Source organism: Mastomys coucha, unplaced genomic scaffold, assembly GCF_008632895.1.
Source record: "Mastomys coucha isolate ucsf_1 unplaced genomic scaffold, UCSF_Mcou_1 pScaffold4, whole genome shotgun sequence".
NCBI lineage: Eukaryota > Metazoa > Chordata > Mammalia > Rodentia > Muridae > Mastomys > Mastomys coucha.
The window spans coordinates 25,183,618-25,205,128 of record NW_022196910.1 but is presented as its reverse complement, the minus strand read 5'-3'; the positions used below and the strand labels follow the sequence as shown (position 1 = coordinate 25,205,128).

The 21,511-nt window shown below is 36.2% G+C and overlaps 1 protein-coding gene across 2 annotated transcripts in view; it reads right to left on the bottom strand.

Moving 5' to 3' along the window:
* Positions 1–326: 326 nt before the first annotated feature.
* Positions 327–21,511, bottom strand: part of Dcn (decorin) — a 41,597-nt gene continuing 20,412 nt past the window's right edge. For both annotated transcript variants that reach the window (XM_031349289.1, XM_031349290.1), the window contains exons 4-8: positions 15,011–15,224; positions 13,490–13,603; positions 10,132–10,225; positions 6,373–6,511; positions 327–1,059 (exon numbers count right to left, since the gene is read on the bottom strand). In XM_031349289.1, the coding sequence (XP_031205149.1) occupies positions 865–1,059; positions 6,373–6,511; positions 10,132–10,225; positions 13,490–13,603; positions 15,011–15,224 (756 nt within the window). In that variant the 3' untranslated portion in view covers positions 327–864. The remainder of the gene's footprint in view (positions 1,060–6,372; positions 6,512–10,131; positions 10,226–13,489; positions 13,604–15,010; positions 15,225–21,511) is intronic.

Sequence of the window (21,511 nt, the reverse complement as noted above, 5' to 3'; positions counted from 1 at the left end):
TCCAACTCTAATTTTTTTCAAAAGCCAGTAGCTAGCTCATGGAAAGATCTATTCCTAATATATCAGTAAATGCAGAAATGTCTAGATAAGCAGCCTGATTTTATACATACTAGTTTTAAAGTTGACTTCATATTAGTACTTGAGTGTGAATTCTCTATGCTTTGTGCTTTATAAGCCTGAGACTGTATGTAGATAATACACATTGTCATTCTCAAATGTAAATGAAAATAGTAGAAGTAGTGCTAAGAATTTGAAAAATAGATACTATTACTCTCAACTGTCCAGAAATTTCAAAAATATTTAAGAATTAAACATTTACAAGATAGTCATTTTGAATGCATTTTTAAATTTTATTTTTTCAATATGACAGTGAAAATTTTACATAGCCCATATTGAACTTACATATTCAAATAAGGCTTTACCAATAATAAAGGAGATTAATACATTGCTAGAGTTCGGCATTTGACTTTATGCCAAAAGAGTTAATTTAGCTCTATGAATTACAGAAGACTCGGTATTCTGTTTCTTTCAAAGTTTTTAGTAAATGTTGACATCTATGCTTACATCAGACTTTAATACCTCAGTTCACAACTACAGAAAACTTTAAAAGTGATTCTGAATACTACAGGTAAAATATTTTTATTGTAGGCAATTAATTTTTCAGTCTGCCTACTTGGCTTGATGCGTGATAAGTCGTGGAAAAGGTATCCACTGTATGCTTGAGTTTCCAGAATCTAGCATTCTTTCTTTCTTTAGTATATATTTTTTTTTCTTTTTAGCAATGATATTGACAGATTGGGTTTTTTTCACAGATTGGGATTGGGTTTTTTTTTTCCATATTATAAAAATGAGGCAGTTTGGGAGTTACTTGTAATTTCCAAGTTGAATGGCACCGCGCACATAGACACATCGGAAGGTGTTTGGGAAGATTTCCCAGTACCGGACAGGATTACTATAAAGACTCAAGGCGGAGTAGGAAGACTTTCGAGAGGGATATGTAGCGGAGCAGAAGTCATTCTGCCCAACTTCGGAGATGTTGTTGTTATGAAGGTAGACGACCTGCAACATGAAGTAGTATGGAATGATTATTCTCCACTTGGGTATTGAGGCTCTCTGTGTAAATACTATTCTTAATTTGGACATTTTGGTATGAAGGCATAACAATTCCTCAAGCCAAATCTCATTTTCTGCCTTCCTTTCAAAAGTTTGCTTTTCCTTCCTCCACATGCCCTGTCTCTGTAAGTTGCATGCCAGTCACTCTAGATGTTCAGGCTAGAGACAGGAAACTTGCACTCTGCTTCCACACCATCCAGTTCTGCCACCTTCCCTTCAGAGTGCACACATTGTGCAGACCCCCTCCCATCTGCTCCCTCAACCCAGTCTAAGCCTCTGGGCCCTTATCTTCAACTATTGACGTGGCTGCCAGCTCTTCCTACTTTTTCCTTTGGTTTTCAAAAACCCATTGTATCATTTTACATTCCAGAGGAATTCTGAAAAAAAAAAATAGTAAAAAAGGCCATGCAAAAAAGTAAGTTGTAAAGAAGACTATCCATGTCACAAAATAAAAGCAGGTGGGTTATACTTTCTCATTACCTGCACAAGTTAAAACGTATCAGTAGCAAGGGCCTTCATGTCTCACAGAATAACACCATTCTGCTCTGAGCCTGTATTGTATCCTGTCACTGTTCAAGCCCAGTTCATTGTCACACATGGGCTTCCTCTCCTGCAGAAATTTCCCCAGGACACCTGCAGGCTTGTTACCTAGTTTCTTCCTCACAGACAAGCCTTCTATTGTTTCCCCTTTCTGACACTCTGAATTCAGAATGATATAAAGGTATTATGCATTTATTTGATTTTTCTCTTTTTCTTCTCTAAAGCCACAGCTTAATGTGGGAGGAAGCTGCTCTCTTTGGCTATATTTTCAGTGCCTGCTACAGAACAGGAGATGGTCAAGAATCACATTGAATGAGTGTTGTTTAACATATAGGGTATGCATATACCATATACTATTTACATGGAATATTAAACCTTTAAAGCAAAACCAAAAATGCTAAACCACATAATACTTAATAAAGACATATGGAATGAGGAAATAATGTGTAATTCACTGAACAGAAAATAAATATAATACATTAGAATTTAAGTAAAGAAATCACCATCTCCAAAATATATTTAAGTATCATATTTACATAGGCAAGCCCAAAAAGTTTTACCTCTTATTTCATATTTTGTTGGTTTTCTGAGATTCTCTTCCTGGGTAGCTCAAGCTGTCCTCAAGCTTTCTATTCCCCTGCCTCAGCATCTCCAATGCTGAGATTACAAGCAAGTACCAACATTTGATTCTTCTAATATTTTACAAACTCTACTCTAAAAATATTGAACTTCATAAAATATGTTTTGCCATCATGCTTAATACAATGGTAATTTGTTCAAAAGTTTTCTTAGAGTTACTAGACATCAGATTTATTTAAAAATTAAAGAGACCTCAAAACCAAGCATGGTGATGTAAATTCCTGACACTTAGATGATGAGGCAGTGGGCTCATGGGTTTGAGGGCAGCCTGGGCTATACAGTAAAATAGTCCAAAAATAATTTAGAGCTAATACTGCAGAAATAAGATTTTCAAGTGAGGATTTGCAATCTATTACTGACAGGGAAATCCATAACTGTGTGGTGTTAACAAACTTCCTTATTTGTGTAATTGCTTAAAGGAACAATAATATATAGCACTAAAATAAGAAAGGAATATGTTTTAAAGCCAAGGCAATAGTTTTTATAATACTTATAGAACTTTTCAAAACTTAAGTTTTGAAAATGTTGTATTGTTATTACTACTCTCTATTCTAGCAGAACTTATCAAGAAAAGAAAGTAATAACTAGTAAAAATTGATTGCTCATGTCAAAAGTAAGAGAATGTGACAAGGAATAAGACAAACAATAGACTATGAACAAAAAGAATTGAATTCTATGTTCTATCAGTTTACCGTTTTCTAATATCAAGGCCATGCAAAAACTTAAAAAGAATATCATCGTGAGATAAGCATAAATTTTTAAAAATTGATTGAAATATTAAGAGCCTATATTTCACAATATACAAAAGGACCATATACTATTTCTAAGCATGATTTACCTCAACGATTTGAAATGGACTAAGCAACTTATAATGAATTAACTTAGTATAATATATTAATAATGAGATTCAAAACATAATCCTCTCAATAAACATGATTTTTGCAAAAAAAAAAAAAAGTGCTCAAATTCCAGATAAGCTAGGAATGGAGAAGAGCTTCCATATTTGATAAAGAGCATTTCCAAAATACCTGCAGCTCATTATCTTCCTTATTCGTAATGTGAGCACGCCACCCCCTCTTAAGACAAGAAAATTATACCACTTTTATTCCACATTACACTACCAATTCTACATCAATAACATAGTAGGTGACAAACTAAAATGACTAAAAGAGAGATTTGGGGGAGAGACCCTTTCTTAGCCTGTGTCGTGGTGGGATGGATATGTAAGCCAGCGTTGTCTCAGCCTTCATCACAGAAGCATCTTTGTGCAGTAGATGGCACAATACAAAAATGCAGAAATATAAACAATGAAATACAGAAAGGCAGAATGAGTCTCAGTGCACAGAATCATGCTCTGTGAAGTGCTCCGCATAAACACCATGTACATAGCACCCCACCCACTCCCAAGAAGGCTTAAGACAGAATACAGAAGAGGGTGTGTGTAGAATGGGGTGAAACAGTGTTTTCTGGATATAACAGGGCTGTGAGATCACAACATCTATGGTTTCCTGCTCAGGATCAAGCCAGGGAAGTCTTCAGCATGGAGAAGTAGGCTGCTCATGTGTTTCAACATAGCTACCTACAACGGATGGATCCTACAGCAGGGAGAACCAATTTTACTTTTATGTTTTTAGATTTATCTTAAATTTATATTTAAGGTAAATATAAATTTATATTTTCAGACAATATATTCTTGTCTTTCCCCTAACTTTTAGATTCTAGTTCTCTATAAGGATATGCAACCACACTCTAAGGAACAGTGTGGATGGTTCCCAGCAAATCTTCCAGTGGTTGGCCTATAAATATACAAGCAGCACAAATTGAACTCTGTGCTTTAAACACACCACACACACACACACACACACACACATACACAAAGAGACAGAGAGAGACAGACAGAATAAAATCACAAAAAGCATATGGTGTTTGAGGGGTTGAGGTCTGAGACATGGACACAAAGGAGTTTGAGGGAAGAGGGACAACATTCCAAACACTTTGTCTTAGTGCATAAAACTGTCAAAGAATTAAAACTATATAATAAAAATAAAAGCAAATATTTATAAGTTCTACAAAATAATTGAAAAAGAAATAATACATGTGACATCTTTAGGATCATGAAGGAGAGAAATAAATAGAATGCAGGTTCTAAAAATTAGGGAGATAGAGCTCAGTATGATTCTTTTCAAATACATGTTACTGTGGAAATGATTCCCTTAAACTCAACAGACTTCAAAGCATCACACTTAATTGTCTTCCTCTGTGACTGATAAGATAAAGTGTGTTACCACTCAAAGCTTAGAGCCAAAATATATGAAGCAAAATTGTATGAAGTGGCATCAAGATGGACAGTTGTTTTCTACCGTGTTTCCTTCTTTGATGTGTAAAGCAATTCCATGATCTCTGTAGTATGTGCTAAGCAGATGAGAAAAAGACATGAATAAAAAAGCTAACAGTGGAACCAAAACACAAAACTAAACTCAAAGGAAACCTTAACAGTTCAAAAGGATAACTAGTTTTGTCAAGTCTTCTAAGTTATTCTTTTAGAAAACAAATAGCAACAAATTCTAGCAATCCACTAACACTGGTAAGCACTACCAGTGAAAATAATCGGCATTCAAGAAAACATGTGAAGATTTTTGATCATTTTGATGTCAAATGCGAATTAAACTCAGTTAATGTCACTTTTGCTATCAGTTGAACTTGGAGCCTATGCCACAACTAAACAGCAATGAAAGGGAGATCCTTTGTTTTTAGCATTACTGAACAGAACAGAAAATCAGCCTGACTGGTGACACCATCAACACAATGATATTATGTTGTTTTACCTATGAAATGGATCAAAATATTGTTTCTGAGACACAGTGATTGAACTTAACAATTATTTAAATGAAAAGAGCTTTTTAATAGTGTAATGGCACATGCCTTTAAATCCCAGCACTTGGGATGTAAAGACAGGAGGATCTCTGTGTATTTGAGGTCAACCTGGTCTACATAGTGAGCTCCAAGATAGCCAGGGCTACAAAGTGAGATTCATCTCAAACAAATGATCAAAAACAAAACAAATCAAAATAGAAAAAAAAAATCTTAACAAGCACACAAACACACACACATACACACATACACACAAAAAAAACCTCACTGAAAAATAATTGTGTAAACCCATTTAAAAATCTGGGTTTTCATTTCGGTTTTACTTTTTTACTTAAGTGAGTAACTTGAATAAACATTTTTTTTTAAAGTTTAGTTTCTCAAAGTGCACTGGATGTCTGTTATTATACATAATTATTTTTGTCACTACTTAGTAAGTACGACTTTTATTTGTAGATTTACGGATACAAAGACTATCAACCCAACAGACTACTGGTGCCGGTATTTCTATCTTTATCAAGCTATGTAATTTGATAATTTATATAAAATTAACTCAGTGCATTGCTTTTTCAGCCATGAATGTACTTTTAGGTTACAGTTAAACCTTGTTTATTCTACGTCACTTAGCATAACGTCACTGGTCATTGCCTTTGACAACTGCTACTTATTTGTTACACTGATTGATAACTCCAGATCAAGCTAACCAATAAGAAATAGTTATTTTAGCAGTGAGTTTTATAAATTATTCAAAGTGTATTTATTTTTAAATTAAAAAAATCAAACATGTTTCCTGAAAATGAATGTATATGTGACAATATTTAAAGTTCCTTTCCATGCAATGGTTTGAATTTTGTAAACTCCCAAGTTCATGTTTTAAAACTTTCAACAACATGGGGTGCAGGATGGGCCTATGGAAAGTGACCAGTCACAAAAGGGATTGCTGCTCTTACAGGAAGGCACTTACTATCATGTGACAATAAAAGGTGACATCAGAAGCTCAAGATTTGGGTGAGGCTTTCACCAGAACCTAGCCATACTGCCACTCTGATCTCAGGCCATGAATGATCTTCAAGCCCCCAGCTCATAGGATTTTATTTGAGTAGAGAGCCATGAAGTGAAAAACTTTCTGTGCAGGGTTCCCTTCCCCCCAGAATCCCACTGGGAGGATTCCTCTCCAGATAGTCCTTATAAGAAGGAATTGATTTGCTTTACCTGGATATACTTATGCTCTGCCAGCCCAGCAGGCACCCTGAGGAGTTTGTTGTGGTCCAAGTGGAGTTCCCTCAGGTGAGGAACATTGGCCAGACTGCCATTCTCCACAACAGTGATGCTGTTGAAGCTCAACCCCAGCCTGCAGAGTAGAACAGAAATTGTTGTGCACAGTAGTCAGGAATCCCTTCTTATAGTCAGTACATAATTGAGCAACTAATAACACATTTATTGGTTTTGTATTAACTGTTGCTGTCAGAGTGTTTTTCTTTTAACCTTTCTGAGCTGAGGCAAGACCTGTGCTCCTGTGTGTGCACTAGTGCATGTGTGCGTGCGTGCGTGCATATGTGTGTGTGTGTGTGTGTATACATGTTTGAGTGCAGGTCTGTTTGAGGGTGCATGGCAGATATATTGTGTATGCATATGTTCAGAGGACTGATGTCCACACTGGGTACCCTCCTTCATAGTTTTCCACTTTAAGTTTTGAGACAGTCTTTACTGAACCATGAGCCCATTAATTTGTCAAAACTAGCTAGTCAGTAAGCTCCAGGGATTCTCTTGTCTCTTTATTCCAGAGTATGTGCTGCCATGCCTAGGATTTTACACAGGGTATCTGAGTTCAGTCCTAACTGCACAGCAGTCACTTTGCCAACACAAACATCTGCGCCGCCCCACACCCCAAAGCTTGTTCTTAGTTCTCAGTAAATACTCTTCTGTAGCATCCTGAGAAGACCTTAGAAAACATAAAAGGCAATATTATGACTTGGCTACTTGGATGCCTTTCCTTTGAAATAGCAATTGTCTTGTAGCATGTACAGTCCTATCATAGAATCATTGTAGAATCTGGCATATTCAACAAATAACCACAAATTGATTTCTACATGCAGATTCACTTGGTAAAAGACAAAAAGAAATAGGATCCTTATAGTCAATTTGGAACTGAAGCAACTGACCATTTATCATACATATTCATTCATAGAAAAATTAAAGGAATAACATTCTAAAGTAGTAATAAACCTGCTTTCTAGAACAAGTAGTAGAATCAGTGTGTTGTGTTAGATAAGACTTCGCCAGTGCCCCTTTAACTGAACTCTGGAGCAGCCTGGTGTGAGTTTTACTTCTTCCCACTCAGACATCGGACTCATTTCTCTATGCTACAAAAGTTTAATTTGGTTGAGCTCTTGGTTTATATTTTTTAAATTAAAAGCATAATGAATGAGGATTCTACGATATTAGTGGGATTTCCAAGCCAGAAGAAGTTGGCTTGGAGGCATAACTGGTCCATTAAACATGCTAGGGATAGAATCACCCAAAGCAGAGAGAGGTTAAGCCATGGGTTAGAGAGTGGGAGGCCACAGAACAGCGAAAGAGATCAAACAGATGCAAAGAGGCAGAATGTTTATCAAGCATCTTCACATGCAACAGTGTGGTCTGGGGATTGCAGAGAATCCCCTGACCCTTCTGGTAGGTCCAGGTTTGAGCCCCTTAGGACTTAGATACTGGCCTTTCATCATAAATAAAGTCCCTTTTATGTAGTCCTGCCTTTATTTTGAAGTAATGATTAAAATGAACAGATTTGGAGGCATTGGTAGAATCACCAATTATTTTAACTATTGATTATTAATTTGAAATTTTGCTGGGAACACTAGATTTTTTCCCTTCCTCTTTAGATGCCCATTTATTGTTTATGAGCCTTGTTTTTCTACTTCAGAATAGTGTCTCCTATGCCTTGTGAAATTCCAAGTCCTTTTCTTCAATTTAGTATTAGAATATTTTTTTAAATTATAGAATCCCTAACAACTTTTTCAATCTTAGTGTTATTTTTTAAGTATTTAACCATATATTCAATCACCCAGTGTTTTTGAGGTTCTATATTTCTCCATGTATTAAAAGAAACAGCAATTCTCAAAAACCATGTTTACTAATGCAAAATAGTTCATGATGATACACATGTATGTGTATGTAATGTATACATGTATAAGTGACTATATGGACATGTATGATTGTTTGTGTTTCTGTGTGTAACTATCATTTATATTTTATACTTCAGAAAAGGAATGAGTGGTATTTTCCCAGCATAGTCCTGATAATAAACTGGAACTTTGCTGTGAAAAAAATGTTCTTGTTTTCTTTCACAGATTTTGATTTTTTTAAAATTTTCAACACCAATACATCTGTGGTGTTCAAACCACTGAATAATAAGAAATACAGTGGTTTGATGGTTTAATGAAAAGATTTTTTTCTAGATTTGATTATGACAGCAATGTATTTGATTAAACTCAACTATTTAGTAATTTGGCCCTACAGATACAGCAATTATATGGAATTTAAAATGTACTTACTGAGAAACCTGAATTTTTAGTACCCTTTTCATAATTTATTAGACCTTTAAGCTCTTGTTAATAAGCACATGTCATCAGTATTAAAATTTAAAATGCCAGGATCTCTTTACTGCTTTTCATATAAGACAATCTTCTTTTCTAAAGAAACGTATATATTTTGAATATTGCCATTCTTCGAGCTTTAAATTTTCCCCTTTTATACTACTGCTATTAATCATCATCATAATAACAACCTGAAAATAAGATCCTAATAGCAAGTGTGTGTAACAAATAATGCAATTTATCTGCCTCCTCTCTTCTACAACTAGAGTAAATTATTCAATAAAGAAAAATAGGTGATGTGTGATGTAATACTACTGTGAAAAAGATTGTTATATCAGAGACTGTTTAAATTTTTCTATCTGGGACCTTTTTTATTGCTTGTAATACTGAGGAAACAATTTGTAGCTATAATCCCAATGGTATATTTATATTTTCTCTTCAGTATTTACTGTGTCATTGGGGATTATGCACAGACACAGGGAATTTTACCTTGTGTATTAACTTGGTCACTGATATCTTTCTTTTTTTTTATTTTTTTTAATTTTCTTTATTTACATGTAAATTTCTCCATTCCCAGTTCCCCTCCAAAAACTGATATCTTTCTAAGATAAAGAGATGTGCTTTGTGTATTCATTCATCACCCTTGTTGATTTGGCAAAACACTATGGCAGAAATATTTCCTGTAAGAATATTCAGCCATATGCTTGTCAAGGACAGAGTATTCCTTGAAGACTACTAAACAAGGTCATCTCATTGGCCTGCTTTTTTTAATGTAGTAATCAAGTTTTAAACACAGAGAGATTGAAACCAAGTTAGAAAAGCAGACACATGGTGATATACAAAGTAAACATACAGTTAGGCAGGGTCACAATTTTTTTCTTTCTTTTGTGAGACTGAAGTAAATGTGCAATGACATTTTCTTTTAAGCCATTAAGAGAATATGGGTTAGATAATTTTGTTGCAGTTATTCTCAAAGTAATATTTCAATGCCCATATAATACCCATTTGAATACATTCTCAAATTTGGGTCAAACTGCTTACAATATTTCTTAGCTTCTTTTTTGGTCACATTGAATTAAAATATATTAAAAGGACATTTAAAACCTGTTTTAACTGAGCATAAATGAATTATATTATTCTATATAAAAGAATTATAAGAAATACAATATTCACAAAATATACAAAACATGACAAATTTTGTTGTCCACAGTAATTATAATAGTTGATTTTTATCAAGAAATCATCCAATAAGCTGGACTTTTACTTATAAAACAACAACAAAGTGTGATAATTTTCAAAATTGAAGAGCATTGTGTTTCTAAAGGTGACTAACATCCTCCCCTTGGCATCCTTTGATAGAAAGTGATGCATTTCTTACTTAGACAAATTAAGCAGTCCTTTCAGGCTAGATGCATCAACCTTGGTGATCTTGTTGCCATCCAGATGCACTTCAGTAAGAGAAGTAGGTAGACCTGGAATAAGCAGAAAACGATGCTGAATTGGCCAACAAATCTGATAAATACAGAATATATCTCAATGGGTACCAATGCTGCTGAATTTCTAAATACCATTTCAAATAATCTTGGTCTTCATCTTTTTTCCTCCTTTCTTTTTATAAAAACAATAAACACTTTAAAGTGATATGCTACTTTACTGCTTTTATCCTAGAGAGGCATTGATAAGATTAAGAACTCTGCATCATGTGAGAGATTTTTATGACGGCCACAGTAGAACCGAAGTCAAACACTGACCCTCATTGATCTCTCCACCTGGGTCGGTGAGCTCACACTGCTGTTATATAAAAAATTCATTATGGAAAGACATGAAATGAGGAGATTGACACTGGAACTCAAGTGCAGGTGTTATGTATTAGTGTATCGTTAAGTCTGTGTATAAATATACGCAGATATTTTATTTACAAGAATAATTCATAACTAGTACTCCATATTTTGCTGGTACTGGCTCTTAGACAGGATATCTTCGTGAGATCGTTTGATGCCTCTGCACCATTGCTGTCCAGCAATAGCTAAAACTTACATAGGCCTATTAAATCCACATTGTTTTCTCATGAAATGGGGGTGCACAGCCCCCCCCTTCAAGTAACCTGATGTATGTAGAACACCTGGGCAAATAATCTAAGATTTAAAGGGCTCACTAAACTCTCAATAATACTTCTTTAATGGTTGTGAATTCCAAAGATTTAGTAAAGTAAATAGTAACCAATATTTGAATTTTTTTATTTCTTCCTGCCTTCTAAAGGACCATGTGTTTATATGGCTGTTAATAATGCAGAGTTCCACTTTAATGAGTAACAACAGCTACAAAAAAATAGTGAATTCATACATATAGAACTAGTACATGGCTAAAGTATTTGTTTATGTAAAGACACAAAATTGGGAAATAACAGATAACATAATTATGAAGTTTGCGTTACATCTACAAAATTATGTTAATAATTTTATTTATTGACATAAATTTTCTGTTTGTTTTTAAATTACCATTTTCAGGGAAGTATATTTTTGAATAGCTTGTTCTATGAAAATAAATACAAAATAAATAAACAAATATGCAAGTAAGTAAGCTGCTATTTGCACTGTCTCTGGTACATAATCAACATTGACTGTGCCAAATCTCTCAATTACGTTCATTTTTTTCAATGTGTGAAATGATAAAAATCAATTCCCTTTCTTGGTAAGGAAACAGACTCAAAGTTATAAATTTGTAAGTTTTAGATAGGAAGTGTACTATGCTCCCATCGAGACAGTATAGAATAGCATTCTCTAAGCCAGAGAAAAGTAAATAATTGAATTTTTCTCATGAGTAAATATTGAGAAATCATGACTTTTGTAATAAGATAGTTCAGCCACTGGCTTCTTCTGGACATAAATAGAGATGTAAAAGTTCTCCTGTAAGTGCAACAAAGGTTCATTTAATAAAGCAAATTCAAGATACAGTAGTCCTTCTCTAACTCAATGAAGTGTTATTATTGTTGTTGTTTAAAGCAGTGCTGCTAGAACACCAATATACAGTTCCTCTATTGCTGTTTCCTTGCTACTAAATGCTTCTCTTCTCTGGAGCTCAGTTTCCCAAAAGTAAAGGCCTGGAAGCATTTTAACTATGGAAAAGAACAAAAAGGTTGCACTATTTCAAGGAGGTGGACTTACAATGGCCCTCACTATCTTTCCCCATAGTGACATTTGTCCTCTACAATTTTTTTTCACCTTGTCATTTTCAGAACAAAATAAAAGGTCAGCTTAGTATTGGTATTTTGCCTAAATAGCACAAGCCTTATTCTATCGATTAAACCACAAGATAATGCTAGAATATGCATGACATTGAAAATTCTATTTGCAGTTGACTAAACTCATATATCACAGATGCAGATATTTAATCTAAAGTCAAGAAATAACTACATGATTATGTTACACCCCTTACTGGATTACTCAAAACTACAATGTTATAATCTCTACTACACTGACATTGCATTTCCATGAGTTATGGGAGAAAATATAACCAGGCTCCTAGAGATGTGCAGCATAAGGTTCCCAGCCGAGTAAGGACAAAGTAGAGAATTACATTATGCATAAGAATAAGAACTTCAGTCAAATAGTTGATTTTATGAACTCTGATGTCTCCATCAAAATCTCAGCACTGTCAGTTCTCCTCTCTAAGACCCTGCTGTCCCAAGATCACCAAAACCACCCTATGTATAAAAGGACTGTAGAGTAGGTGGGGTTTGAAGAAGGGTTTCTATGGTCCAATTACATTTAAGAGTTAATTTTCTAAGTGGACAGTAAAAGAAAAAAACAATGTTTTTTGTAGATGAGAATTTGCATCTAGCCCCAGTTCCAGAAAAAGGCACCTGTGCTCAGGAGGTCCAGCATGAGGGATAGGTAAGAATGTGAAGAGACTTCTGTGAGGCTGTACTTTGTAGTAGAAGGAAAGTGAAATTCAAGGTACTTTTTAAAATGTGGTTTTCATCTTTTATAGTTCAACAGGACAGGCTTCCCTGGGCAGTAAAAGCAGGTTTGGAACTGACAAATTTGATCACTCTTAAAAGAGCCTTGGCCTGGCTCTGGTGGACACAGAAACAGTGTTTCCCTACCTACTCATGTGTCTCCAGTGTACATTGGTTAAGCTTGAAACTTCAATACATTTTCAAATGAAAAACCCACATGTTTTGCTACTTACTTTTGAGACTCTAACCCTAAGTTTTGAGGGTCTTTGAACTCTCAAATTCAAGTGACAACTTGAATCCAAGGTTCTGATATGTATATTCTTTCTGATTACCAACGTTAAGAGAGCAGATAGATCTCCTTATTGATGATGCTGATGGATGGGAAGATTTGCAGTAGTAAGAATTCCCTACAAGATTCAAAATTAAAGTCATACTTGGCTCAATTTCAGAAATACTATAAGAAATACATTTTTTTCTTATTCTTTTTTAAAGATAATACTAATGCATTCTCACTAACAGTATTTCTTTCTTTAGGAAATCATAAAGGCAGAATACAAATTTGCTGCATCTTAAGTTCCATCTTAGAAAGGACTAAGTCTATGTGTACCTGCATGACCCAATAGTCAACCAGGTTCCAGAAACACAATGCCAGGAATTGACCTGAAGATAAGGTTTGCCACATGTGTCCCAATTTAACCTCCACAATCACATATTTAAAAATTATCTCAAAGCTGTTGGAGCTTGACTTTTCAAAACATTTTGGAGAATTTCCTGTCACCTTGAGGAATAGCAGTTATGTTGGTGTCTGAGATGCGGATGTATGAGAGACTCTTCATTCCCTGGAAGGCTCCATTTTCAATCCCAGAGTTTTTCAGTGGGTTGCCACCCAGTTCTACAAAGACAAAAGGTACAAAGTTTTTAGAGGGAATGTACAATGTCTGCTTACTTTAGTGAAGATTCTAGAAGAAAAAACAAAACTTTAGCTTCATAACTTCTTGATTGAGAAATCAGATGCTTTCAGAGAAGCATCAAAATGAAATAAAACTTTATCCTAATGAAACAAATCCTGGTGTTATGGAACAGACAATGAGCCCCTAACCCCAACACTAGTGAACTTCTGACAGGAAGTTCACCATTCAAGGGCAGATTGAATCTCTTTCTATGCAATGAGACCATGTATGAATTAGTTAACTAAGTAACTAATTAATCAAACAAATAATAAAGATAAATATTTATTTAAAAAACCAATTTATTTATAAAAGATAAAAATAAACAGCCATGTCACTATTTGCAATTCTCCCAGAAATGCTAAGGTGTTAAAAAATAATACTTTATGCTAGAGATTTCTCAGGCAATTTTAAATGTTGCTAGAGAATTTAAAGCTATCATTTTGTAAAACAATTATAAATTTAATTAAGTAGTATTTCTCTGTCTCTCTGTCTCTGTTTCTGTCTCAGTCTCTCTCTCTTTCTCTCTCTCTCTCCCTCTCTCTCTCTCTCTCTCACACAAACACACACACACACACACACACACACACACACACACACACACACCTAAACCTTACTTTTAGAAGGGAAATAATCTACAGGTGTGTTATGTTCAGAACACAATAAAACTCTGCTATGGAAAGGTTTTCTCAAATCTCATTTATGTAGCACTGTCTATTCTAAGTCCTGCTCATCTGATCAGATATAGTCAGTCTTCCCTCTATGCCATATAATCAAGGTCAAAGAAGAAATAGTCTGGCACAGGTGCCTTGTCTCCTTTCTTTAGGCCCTGAGACCAATGGTTACACAGCCTTCTGACACACAGAGCTGACTTGAACTCATCCCCCTTACTTCAGTTAAGGATTCCTTGAAAACTCATCATGTCCCCTCCGTACTGAAGGACCCAAGGAGCTGAAGGGTTTGTAGCCCTTTAGGATGAACAATAATATGAACTAACTAGTACCCTCAGAGTTTTTAGGGACTAAATCACCAACCAAAGAGTACACATGGTGGGACTCATGGTCCAGCTGCATATGTAGCAGAGAATTACCTAGTCAGTCATCAGTGGGAGGAGAGGTCCTTGGTCCTGTAAAGGTTCTGTGCCCCAGTGTAGGGGAATGCCAGGGCCAGCAAGTAGGAGAGGTGGGTCGGTGAGCAGGGGGAGAGGGGAGGGAACAAGGTTCTTTTTTGGGCGAGGGGAGGGGAAACCAAGAAAGGGGATATCATTTGAAATGTAAATAAAGAAAATATATAATTTAAAAAAAGAAAGAAGACAGAGAAGCTAAGAAATTAAAAAAAAAAAAAGTCTGTACCCATGACAATCACATTGTTCAGTCCATTGAACATGGATTTCTTCAGTTTGGTGATCTCATTCTCGTGGACACGAAGCTCCTGGAGTGTTCTGGGCATTTTTTCAGGCAGTTCCTTTAGTTGGTTCTTAGACAAATAAAGCCTTTCCAACTTCACAAGAGGCTTAAATGCCTCTGGACTGATCTTGCTGATCTTGTTGTTGACAAGGATCAAGGTCTGTGGAAATTGCAGAAAATAATACCTGAAATCCAAAGGCTTCCACATGACATGACATATATGTAGCCACATGACATATATGTAGCCAATTTATTCTTTTTTGCGAAAATAGAAAATTAGAAAAAAATCAGAAGACATCCGAAAAAATATAGAACTGTGCTTCTCTAGTGTAGATATGTGTGTACACAACAATATCAACCAACCAGACCACCCAGAGCTCCCAGGGACTAAACCAACAACCAAAGAGTACACGTGGAAAGACTGATGACTCTAGTCGTATATGAAGCAGAGTTTGGTTTTGTAGGGCATAAATGCTAGGAAAGGCCCTGGGTCCTGTGAAGGCTTGATGGCCCAGATGGCCCAGTGTAGAGGAGTGTCAGGGCAGGGAGGTGGAAGTGGGTGGGTTCTAGTGAGAGCACTCTCTTAGAAGCAGAGGGAGGGGGAGAGTATAGGAGGTTTCCAGAGGGAAAAACCAGGAAAGGGGTTAACATTTGAAATGTAAACAAATAAAATATCCAATAAAAAATTCAAAATACATTATTTCATATTTTTTAAAAACTATAAGTGATGCTAAAGAAATCATTGAAAGACACCAGATTCTTAGACACCATCAATGTCAGAGATCTCATCTCCCCATCATCCCTTTCTCCCTAAGACTCAGCTTCAGAGCTTGGCAAAAGGGGGCCCAAGTCTGAGAACTTGAACATAACTGGAGACAGTGACTTTACAGAGAGGGAGACTCTACTGTCTTCCCACAATAAGTGGCTTCAGGGATACATGATGGTTTGGTCTCCTTTGTCCTAGTATTATTTTTTCCTGCTGTGCTCTGCATAGAAAGGCCCCGTCAGATCTATGAGGACATTTGGCTGGACTTTCTAGAGCAGTGGTTCTCAACCTACCTCATGCTGTGACCCTTTAGTACCTGTTGTAGTGACCCTAACCATAAAAGTATTTTCATTGCTACTTCATAACTCTAATTTTGTTACTATTATGAAGAGTAATATAAATATCTGATATGCAGAATATCTGACATGTGACCCCTGGGAAAGGGTCATTCAATCCTAGAGGGGTGTTGAGCGACAGGATGAAACCTGAAGGACAGTATAATAAAGAAAAGAGCCCATAATAGAAAATGATACCACTTGTGAGACAGGCTTCACCAATTTGGAAACTGTGGTGAGTAAGTTTGGAGTACTGTTCAACAATTTGGGACATCTGCCATGTGACAAAGAAGGTTTTGGGCTCTTTCATACCACTGAAGTTCTGTGGAACCATTTCAAAATGGTGCTAAGGTCTGAAATTATTTCTGTGATGATGAAAATGTAAAAGTTCTATGAATTTGGTACTAATGTTCTAAAAATTTGAGAGGATTTCTTAGATAATAATGGAGCAAAACCAGCTTACTTTTAGACTCCTGAAGAGAAAACTTTGAACACTTCAGTTTTACTTTTCTGTTTTAAACTAGCCGTGTATCAATAATCATGAATGGCATGCATTTTAGTGTGTACATGTGTGTTTGGGGACATGTTAGACTACATAAGAGCATTTACTTATGTGTCCAATGATTCAGATTATTTAAAGAAAAAAATTCCATCCAAGACTATCCTTGACAGGCTTATTGAAACATTAATTTTATCTTTAAAATGACTTGAGTCTTGTGCTTTCAGATATTAATTTACTTTTCGGTATTTTACATTGAAGAGATTTTTCCTTTGGTTTCAGGATTTTTTTTATTAGATATTTTTTATTTACATTTCAAATGATACCTCCTTTCCTGTTTCCCCTCCAGGTAGGGGGAACACTGTTCCCTCTGCCTTCCCCCTGTTCACTGACCCACCCTCTCCCACTTCCTGGCCCTGGCATTCCCTTACACTGGAGCACAGAACCTTCACAGGACCAAGGACCTCTCCTCCCATTGATGACCGACTAGGCCATCCTCTGCTACATATGCAGCTGGAGCCATGAGCCCACCACGTGTGCTCTTTGATTGGTGCTTTAGTCCCTGGGGGCTTTGAGGGTACAAGTTAGTTCATATTGTTGTTTGTCCTAAGGGGCTGCAAAGCTCCCTTGGTTTTTTTCTCTAGCTCCTTCACTGGGGACCCTGTGCTCAGTCCAATGGATGGCTGTGAGCCTCTACTTCTGCATTAGTAAGGCACTGGTGGGATTGCAAGCTGGGACAACCACTCTGGAAATCAGTTTGGTGGTTCCTCAGGAAACTGGACAGTACATACCAGAGGACTCAGCAATACAACTCCTGGGCATATACCCAGAATATGTTCCAACATGTAATAAGAACACATGCTCCACTATGTTCATTGCAACCTTATTTATAATAGCCAGAAACTGGACACAACCCAGATATCCTTCAACAGAGGAATGGATACAGAAAAGGTGGTACATTTACATAATGGAGTACTACTCAGCTATTAGAAACAATGGATTAATGAAATTCTAAGGGAAATGGATGGATCTGGAGAATATCATCCTGAGTGAGGTAACCCAATCACAAAAGAACACACATGATATGCACTCACTGATAAGTGGATATTAGCCCAGAAGCTCAGAATACCAAAAATCCAAGCCACAAACCACAATGAACTCAAGAAAAAAGAAGAGCAAAAATTTGAATACTTCGATCCTTCTTAGAAGGGGGAACAAAATACCCATGGGAGGAGTTGCAGAGATAAACTATGGAGCAGAGATTGAGACTGAAGGACAATCCATAGACTGCTCCACCTGGGAATCCTTCCCATATTCAATCACCAAATCCAAACACTATTGTGGATGCCAGCAAGTGCTGGCTGACAGGATCCTGATTTAGCTGTCTCCTGAGAGTCTCAGATATTAATTATTGAAACTGGCTGAGAAAAAGGTCTGATGATAAATTTTAGGAAAGATAATATAAAGATAGCTAAGTATATATTTTTATTAAGTGTTCATGAAACTGCTTTTGCTAGACAAATTTAGAATGTAAAAAAATTAAAACCATTAGAATTGAACTATATTCAATACAGTAAAATCAATTAAGAATAAGCTCTTAGCCAACATCTTCATACATGGAAAAAATCCAAAGCATTTCCACTAAAATCAGGAACAAAACAAAGATATCCACTCTCTCTATACTTGTGAAACATAGAACTTGAAGTCTTAGATAGAATAATAATAGAAAAAATGAAGAAGGTCAGGGGGTCTCAAATAGAAAGGGAAGGACCTTTATAAGCAGAAAATAAGGCTTTATCAATAAAAACCTCACCAAGAAACTTCTATATCTGATAAACACTTTCAGCAAAATATCAGGGCATAACATTAATTTAAAAAAAATAGCCTCCCTATGGGGAAATGACAAACATACTAAAAAAGAATCAATACCTTTCACAATAGCCTCATTCATATATATATGAATAAACTATAATAAAATATGTATATATTTAATAAAACTATAGGACATTTGAAAGAAATTGGAGAAGATATCAGAAGATCTTCCGTGCTCGTGGATTAGTAAGATTAATGATGCTGTGAAATAGCCCTTGTACCCAAAGCAATCTACAGATTCAAAACAATCTTCTCCCCTCATGATAATAGATCTATTTTTATGATCCTGTATAAAACTCAACTCAAAATGTGTCAAAGGCCTCAACATAAGACCAGATACCCTGAATATGATAGAAGAATAATTAGAAAATAGACTTGAAAACATTGACACAAGAAAATACTTTCTGAACAAGACCCTAATCTGTCCTATTCAGGTATTAAGACTGACAATAATGGTCCCTGAGGAAACTAAAAGCCCTCTGTACAACAAAGGACACTATCATGTTAGGAAAATAAAAGCTTACAAAGGGGAAAAAGTCCTTGTCAATTATACAACAGACAGAGCATCATTAATTAGAATGTACAAGGAATTAAAAAAAACTGAACATAAAGAAAGCAAGTAACCCAATTTAAAATGAGGTATGGAGCTGGCCATAGTGGTGCATACTTTCAATCCCAGCATTTATGAGGCAAATACAAGCAGATCTCTAAATGTGAGACCAGTCTGGTATACATAGTGTGTTCCAGTACAGACAGAGCCATAGAGAGAAACCTTTTCTCAAATAAACAAACACATGAAAAATGGGAAATAGAACTAAAAAAGAATTCTTGAAAACTGAAATACAATGCTTGAGAAGAACCTAAAAAAAATGTTCAGCATTCTCAGTCCTCAGAAAAATGCAAATTAAATCTTGAGATTTCATTTTACCCAGGTCAGAAGGTTCAAGATTAATGAAACAAATGAGAGCTCATTATGGATGTGGGGAAAGGGGAAAACTTATTACTTGTTAGAGGTGTGAAATACTAAATCCACTATGGAAATTGTTATTATCAATCCTCAAAAAAGCTGTCAACAGACCTACCACAAGAACCAGCTATGCCCACTTTTAGGAATATACCCAAAGAATTCTCCATCTTACTACACAAATACTTGGTCAACTGTGTTTATTGCTGCTCTTTAATAGCCAGCCAGAAACTGAAAAAAGCCAAGCTACCAAGTTCATCTGCTAATCAACAAAGGAACAGATAAAGGAAATATGGTTCATTTGCACAATGGGTAATTATTAGGCTGATCAGAAGATTTAAATTACTTGCAAGTAAAAAAATTATATGGAGCTAGAAACAATCACTGTGGCTGAGTTAACACAATCACCAAAAGACATATATGTTTTTCTGTTATTTACAGATGTTATAAGTTAGAGTCCAAATATCCCAATAAAAATGGTGTACAGATCTAAAAAAAAAAAAAAAAAAAAAAAAAAAAAAAAAAAAAAAAAGAATTTTCAACAAAGGAATCTTGAATGGCTGAGAACCACTCAAAGTCTTTACTTATCAAGGAAATGCAAATAAAAATGAGTCTGAGATTCCATCATATACTTGTCAGAATGGCTAAGATAAAAAAATCAAGTGATAGCACATGCTGTCAAGGATGTGGAACAAGAGAAGCACTTCTCTATTGCTGATGCGAATGTAAAGGTGTAGTGTCCCTTTGGAAATCCATTTGGCAGGTCCTCAAATAAACAAGGAATAGTTCTACCTCAAGACTCAGCTATACCACTCCTGGGCACATACCCAAAATATGCTCTACCACACCACAAGGACATGTGTTCTACTATGTTTATAGCAGCCTTATTTATAGTAGCCAGAAGCTGGAACAACACAGATGCCCTTCAACGGAAGAATAGATAAAGAAAATGTGGTACATTTACAAAATGGAATACAGTTTAGCTATGAAAAATGAGGACAGCATGAAATTTGCAGGCAGATGAATAGGACTAGAAAATATCATTCTCTGTGAAGTAACCCAGACCCAAAAGGATATGCATGGTAGGTATTCACTGATAAGTGTGTATTAGCCATAAAGTACAGAATACCACAATACAAACCAGAAACCCTAAGAATTTAAACAAGAAGGAAGGCACAAGTAAGGATCCTTCAATCCCACTTAGAAGGGGGAACAAAATAATCATAGAAGACAGAGAGAGGTAAGGACCTGGGTGAGAGGGAGAGGGAAAGGAAAAGTAGGCAGGGTCAGGAGAGAGGCCCAGGGGGCAGGAGAATAAATAGAAGTATACAGCTGCTGGAGGTAGGGGGTGGAGGGAACCTCTTGTACATTCCCAGTACCTGATGCAGTGACCTTAGTGCAGGTGTCCAACAGTGGTAATATGGAACCTGACAAGACCACCTCCAGTAGTTATACAGGACCCCCAAGGGAGGCATAGGGACACTAACCCACCTACAAAACTTTTGACTCAAAATTGGTCATGTCTAAAAGGAATGCAGGGACAAAGAATGAGCAAAGACTAAGGGAATGGCTGGCCAATGACAAGCCCAACTTGAGACCCATCGCACAAGCAGTCACTAATCCCTGACACTATTAGTGGTGCTATGTTGTGCTTGCAGACAGAGAAGCCTAGCATGGCTACACTCTGAGAGGCTCTACCCAGAAGCTGACTGAGTCAGATGCAGATACCCACAGCCAAACACTGGATGGAGGGCAGGGACCCCTATAGAAGAGTTAGGGGAAGGACTGAAGGCCCTGAAGGAGATGGTGACCTCACAGGAAGACCAACAGTGTCAAGTAACCAGGACCCATGGAAGCTCCCAGAGACTGAGCCAACAACCAAAGAGCATACAGGAGTTGGTCCAAGGCCACAGGCATATATGTAGCAGAAAGCTGCCTTGCCTGGCCTCAGTGGGAAAGGATGCACATAATCCTACAAAGGACATGATGCCTGGGGAGTGAAGAGTTACCC